Source organism: Chiloscyllium plagiosum, chromosome 3 (assembly GCF_004010195.1).
Source record: "Chiloscyllium plagiosum isolate BGI_BamShark_2017 chromosome 3, ASM401019v2, whole genome shotgun sequence".
NCBI lineage: Eukaryota > Metazoa > Chordata > Chondrichthyes > Orectolobiformes > Hemiscylliidae > Chiloscyllium > Chiloscyllium plagiosum.
Genome location: NC_057712.1, coordinates 40,016,150 through 40,023,004, shown reverse-complemented (window position 1 = coordinate 40,023,004; position 6,855 = coordinate 40,016,150). Strand labels below are relative to the sequence as shown.

The following is a 6,855-nucleotide window of genomic DNA, read 5'->3' as shown; positions in this document are numbered from 1 at the left end:
GACCTTATAGAGGTTTACAAAATTATGAGGGGCATGGATAGGATAAATAGGCAAAGTCTTTTCCCTGGGGTTGGGGAGTCCAGAACTAGAGGACATAGGTTTATGGTGAGAGGGGAAAGATATAAAAAGGACCTAAGGGGCAACGTTTTCACGCAGAGGGTGGTATGTGTACGGAATGAACTGCCAGAGGAAGTGGCAGAGGCTGGTACAATTGCAACATTTAAAAGGCATTTGGATGGGTATATGAATAGGAAGGGTTTGGAGGGATATAGGCCAGGTGCTGGCAGGTGGGATTAGATTGGGTTGGGATATCTGAACTGAAGGGTCAGATATCTGAACTGAAGGGTCCGTTTCCATGCTGTACATCTCTATGACTTTATGATTGTTTGAAGCACTTTTTTGAAGCTCCGTAACTGTGTTACAAACCACAAACATAACAAGTATCCATTGCATTATAACCTGATGGGTTTAAACATTACAAAACAGCATGGTCTTTTGTAGAACAAGGCCGATTCCTATAAAGAACATCATTCTTCAGAGAATACAAAGTGCTACACTTCACATTCTCATCTTAATTTAAGAAAAGACTCTGAGGTAGTACAAAAAAAAATCACAAATCTGATATCAGAACTTAGCAGTTAAAAGATTTTTAAAAATAGGCTGGGACTCTTCCTCTAAATAAGGAAAAACTAAAGGAATGAACTGACAGAGATCTTTGAGATTAAAGAACTTAAGAGGGTAGATATGGAAAATCATTCACACTTGTGACAAAATCCAAAACTAAGGGCCACAATAAAATGACAATTGCTAATCAATCCAAAAAGGAACTCAGGATAAGTCTATTTACCCAGAGAGATGAGAGTTTGAAATTCACTATCACAGAGTAGCTGTGGTGAATTGTATAAACGCACTGAAGGGGAAGCTGGATAACTGCAAGTAGGAGAAAGGGACAGAAGGATAGTGACACGAAGAATGATGGGTGGAGATCTCTGATGAGCATAAACATTGACATGGACCAGTTGGGCTGCGCATCGTCTGATGAATTCCAAGTAAAATTTAACCAAATTAATTTTAAGTTTATACATAAAGATGCCAAGTCCAGCTATTATCAACAGGTTAGTGGGAAACATTAAGACAAAGATCTGTAGATTTAACTCATTCACTCCACCCAAAAAACACTGCACAAATCATTGTGTCTTAAATAGTACTCATTTAGAAGTTATATTCTAAGTTGTTTTTACCTGTTGGAGAACAAAGGGATGGTAAATCAGCGAGGATGGAAACACTGACAGCTACAAGCTGAGTACTCTCCTCCGCTAATGACTGCATCTTGCTGGCAACGTGACTAGGAGAGTCTGTCACTTTAGGATTCAGCTGTGGGAGGTGTCGCACCAGAATGAACATAAGCAGCTCCAATGCAGCAAACACAACAGATTTTCCAGGAATCAAGCCACCAGATTTCCCTCCTTCCCCTAAAGTGGTTAGTGGGTCCTCCTCAGGTGCACATTTGTCATCTGGAAGACAACGAAGTTCACTTTAAACAAAGCATCAACAAAGAAAATTGCAGATTTGACAGGGTAAATGCTGTGTTCGCTGGCTGAAGGGTCTAGAATCATGTCACTAGACTAGCAATCCAGAACCCCAAGCTAATGTTCTGTACCTAGTAAAATATACATTCAATGTGAAAAAGAGAGAGTAATGGCAATCAATAATCATTGTTGATTGTCCTAAAAGTCCACGGATAGAAATCTGCCACCCTGTACCTAAGTCTTGCCTATGTTTGACTCCAGACCCATAGTTATATGGCTGGCTGTTAACTGACCTCTGGGCATTTGAGGGATGAGCTATAAATGCTGGTACATTCCTTGAATAAAGGAAATAAAAGGCAAGAAGGTACAGCTGATCAATCCCAAACCATTGATTTAGTTGAATGGCAGTGGACCAGGCTTGAGGGTGCTATGGCCTTTTCCTTGTTGAATAAAATTTCACTCCATAAATTATTTGTAAAGAGATAGGAATAAACAATATGATTCTGCTCATATATGCCCACAAGTGAAAGATATTGAAGGGTACTGGATGTGGATGAGTCTTCTCATTCAGTGATGAAACGTGGAGCTCCTGACCTAGACCTCACTTTTGAGAGCACACTTTAGAAAGCTGGGTAGGATTGTGACGGTACTGTCCCTTTAAGAGATGTGTTCTGTGCTATTGCTCTGCAGAGGAGTGTTGCCACAGTGATGCTGGAATGTCTCCTTCAGACTAGCAGTTGGTAAAAAGTTTGAGTCTTCCCTGGGGTAGGTTTATTTTTGAGAAAACAAATCATGAGTGGGTGGGGTCAGGGTTCACGCAGACTCAGGAAGGTTTTTAGCTTCTGCTTTCAGTTAGTGAGGGGGTTTTCTGCTGGCTGCAGAGGTAAAAACTTGGGTTCCTAGCTGTGACAGAGAAGTCTTAGACAGTGAGATTTCTCTTAAACGTAAAAGTGGCAGATTGTTTCTTTCTTCTGAACTGGAAAAAGATAGCACATAAGAACCGTAAGTGTTTTGCTGAATTGTTTTTCTGTCAAAGGGTGTGTTTATGGGTTGCTGCCTGTATTGCAACAACTGATTATTAATGATTACAGAGGAACCTCGATTATCCGAATACCAATTATCCAAAAATTGGATTATCTGAAGGAGATCTCGAGGTCCCAACAGAAATGTTACATCAAAGACGTTTGTCCAACACTGATCGCGTCTTTTGTTTACAGTGATTAAAAGTGCTGCCGAGAACAGTCCTGGACTGATGGGAGCGCAGGCACCATCTCTAAATGACTGACCTCCCACCCACCCCCCTCCCTCCCTTCTCTCTCTCCCTCCTCACACTTTCCCTGAAGTTCTACACAGGGATGTACCCTAACCGCACCCCCTTCCCCTGATAATCTCTCCAACATTGTGCTGTACAGGGCAAAAGTGGAACCTGTCAAAAGGTTGCAGTAAAAGATTGCGTGCGTGTGCACACACATGCGCGCCCCTGTGTGGACTCACCATCCAACAAGGCAGCAGCAGCAGTCTTATTGTGGGTGTCCAGTCTAGCTGCTCTGGAGAGGAGGCGGGGTGGGGGCGGGGTTGTGGGGCAGGCGGGCAGGGAAAGTATTGGATGGGATTGGGGATGGGTGGAGGCCGGCGTTGGACGGGGTTGGGGGAAGGCGGGTGCTGTTGGATAGGGTTGGGGGGTGGGCAGGGGCCTGGTGTTGGACTGGGTTGGGGGAGGGTGGTGTTGGACGGGGAGCAGTGTTGTATGGGATGGGGGTGGGGCAGCGGAGCCACTGCCTCGTCTGAACAGCGAGCAGACTTAATAGAAAATTCCAAGCCCCAGACAGAAGGCATTGAATCGATTAACGGAATAATCAATTATCCGAACAAAATAGTGCTCGCCCATCTCGTTCGGATAATTGAGGTTCCTCTGTAAATAATATATTGTCTTGTTAAATATTTCAATAGAGTTAAAGATGTATTCATTTTTTTGTATTTTAACTGAGTTATAAGAATTAAATGTGTGTTTTGATTAAAGACTAGTGATGATGGACCAATTGAATCACATCTGGAACACAGCACCTTATACTTGCCTTTAAACAAATATAAAAGTGTGGGAACAAGTGGATACAAATCCCTGATGCACATTCCTGTGACAACTGGAACTGCACTTGTGACTTTGGCCTATCAATATCCATAAAGCAGACTGTAACACAGAAAGGTTTTCACTGGATACATGACAGAAGTAACCATTTTTCCTCTTCAACTTACCATGATTCTGCTTCAACAGACCTTGAAGATGATCCTGAGCAGCTCGGATAGTCTGTTGTATAACCATAGTCACTTGTTGTTGAACAGAGGGAGGCCCACAAGTTAGTAACAGACGATGCAACACATTAAAAAGCTCAACGGTGAGCAGCTGTAACAGAATCAAAGAAAGACTATGCTAAAAACAGAAGCAACGGCTGATGAATGTGATTCGATAAATATTTTCTTTTTACTTAAAAGGCAGAATGAAACAAATTTTCAATTCAGCTCTTAGTTTGATCATATTCTGTTGGAAAAGTTACCAAATCTTTATGTTTCTGAATAATTCAGATGTCGGCTCAATAAGCAATTTGCTCTTGTCCAAGTCAGACTAAACACCAAATCCACTGTCACACCTAATGCAATACTGAGATTGTGCTCCACTGTCACAGGGGCCATCTTTAGAATGAGACATTAAATTGAGGCCTAGGCTTCTCTCTTAGCTGGATTTAAAAGATTCTATGGTACTGTTTTGAAGAACAGGGAAGCTCCCCCTAGAATTCTGGGCAATAAATTATTCCTCAAGCAGTAACTAAAACACACTTCCTGGTTCATTATCTTGCTGTTTGCGTGAGTTTGCAACGTTAAGATTGACTGTCACATTTCCTACATTACAACAGTGACACTACTTCAAAAGTAGTTTATGGCTGCGAAGCGCTTTGGGATGGCCTGACATCTTCCTGTCCATTTGAAAGCATGTTGCATGATCACATAATGTATTCATTGCCAGTTTTATTTCAAAGTGCTCTACAAGTAAAATTTAATCTCTTCAAAAACTCTGTTGTATCCCTAAGTTAATGAGCATTGAAGAAAATGCAGCTGGATCCTGCCACTCTGGATCAACCCCAGTTTTCTGTGATCATTGATAAATTCTTCACTGCAAAAATGTTTTTCACAGATTAAATGCAAATTCCTACAAATGATACAAAAGTAATGATTGGAATTTGGAGCTATTGCTGGTTTTGTTCTCCTTTTGCTGCAAGGCTAACACAGGATATTCTGGGGTTCCAGAGTTCATCCCACACCTAAAGTATCTTGTTTACTCTGAAACTGTTCTCAAGCAAAGATAAAATAAAATTATATTCTAATGTCAGAAACCTAATCTATTGATTGACCCATTTTTAATTTGTGGTTTTCAGTCCCTTAACAAATGTTAATTAGTAGCATGAATTGAGTTCATTAATATTAATGTGCTGCTGGTTTTGGAATAGTCAGGAGTTCTTGTCTAGAACCTCCTCTGATCTACAGCCCTGCAAGAACTCTCATATTCCTTCAACTAAAGCTTCTTGTGCACCTCCCACTTTGATTAACACACCACTAATGGCTGTGTGGCTACAGCTGGCCGAGCCCTAAGCTGTTATCCACTCCCAAAACCTCTTCTGTTTGCCAATGCTGTTTCCTCCTTATTTAGGTTCCACCTTAAAACTTCCAGGATCATATTGACTTTTAAAGTCACCAATATAATGTCTCTTCCTTTAGCTTTGTGTCAAATTTAATTTGGTAATCTTCCTTTGAGGCATCTTTGGGAGACTTCACTCCATAAACGTGGTGTAAAAAGACACATTGTTGTTGTAAGGTGACTCAGTTATACACAAAACTGGAATGGGGTCAAAACATTAACAATGCATTCTTATAAAGTCAAGGTACATGTTCTCCAGAAGCACATTAATTATCAGTTCCTAAGCCAGGGGAAACTAGATTCTTTGACCTGTGGGACCTGTCTTGGAATGTAGTCAAACAAATCAGCCAAATGCTTTTTCCACCAGCTGTGAGAGCTGTGTGCATGCAATAGACTTATTAATCTCAATCCAGGAGCCAGGAAGAATTGGTTAGCACTGGCATTCCCTGTTTCTTTGCCTTCTGCGTGTACCTACAAAAGGTCCATGCGTGGCAGTGGCATCCAGAATCTGAAAACGATGCCTCAATCCCCATCAGTATGCCAGTTGTTATGCATGGAATATTGGAGCATGCATGCAGTTTAGAGGGAACGTTGATTGGCACCACCAAACTGTAGCATAATTCATGCCGTCTGTTGTAGTACTAGCCTGACTACCACTGCAGGCACCTCTGCCAGCATGTGGTTCAAAGTAAAGGTGTTGAGATATTTTAATGCTACTAATCCTTTGTCTATTCTTTGTGTAGGTCCTATCACCACCTAGGCAGAGGATACACTACTGTACAGTCTTTCCAGAAGAGGTACTGTTCTTAGTTAACAAGATGGTTTATTGTGTTACAGTAATAAGTACAACTACATTACAGGTCAGGCACGATTACCAATACTCTCTGGAGCTCTACAGAATACATCAGCTTCCAATGAAGGCTAATACAGAACTCACGATCTTCACCCACAATCTGCGTGGCATTACCACACTAGCTGAGCTCAACATAATAAGGCATAACTCCTTCAGAACCATCACCAGATGAAACATCTTCCATAAAACAATTAGTAACTTAGAGAGTTGATAGTATTGTGATCATCAGATACCTTATATCTTATTTTGAGAGACAGGATTTAGAAATAGTCATAGTCATAGAGATGTACAGCATGGAAACAGACTGTTCGGTCCAACCCGTCCATGCAGACCAGATATCCCAACCCAAACTAGTCCCACCTGCCAGCACCTGGCCCATATCCCTCCAAACCCTTCCTATTATATACCCATCCAAATGTCTCTTAAATGTTACAATTGTACCAGCTTCCACGACATCCTCTGGCAGCTCATTCCATACACGTACCACCTTCTGCGTGAAAAAGTTACCCCTTAGGTCTCTTTTATATCTTTCCCCTCTCACGCTAAACCTATGTCCTCTAGTTCTGGACTCCCCAATCCCAGGGAAAAGACTTTGCCTATTTATCCTATCCATGCCCCTCAATTTTCTAAACATCTATAAGGTCACCTCTCAGCCTCCGACGCTCCAGGGAAAACAGCCCCAGCCTGTTCAGCCTCTCCGAATAGCTCAAATCCTCCAACCCTGGCAACATCCTTGTAAATCTTTTCTGAACCCTTTCAAGTTTCACAACATCTTTTCAATAGGA

General features: G+C 41.7%; 1 protein-coding gene across 1 annotated transcript in view; it reads right to left on the bottom strand.

Annotated features, from left to right (window-relative positions):
- Window positions 1–6,855, bottom strand: part of heatr5b (HEAT repeat containing 5B) — a 121,996-nt gene that overhangs the window by 9,889 nt on the left and 105,252 nt on the right. The window contains exons 31-32 of the mRNA XM_043680648.1: window positions 3,783–3,930; window positions 1,242–1,514 (exon numbers count right to left, since the gene is read on the bottom strand). Of these exons, the coding sequence (XP_043536583.1) occupies window positions 1,242–1,514; window positions 3,783–3,930 (421 nt within the window). The remainder of the gene's footprint in view (window positions 1–1,241; window positions 1,515–3,782; window positions 3,931–6,855) is intronic.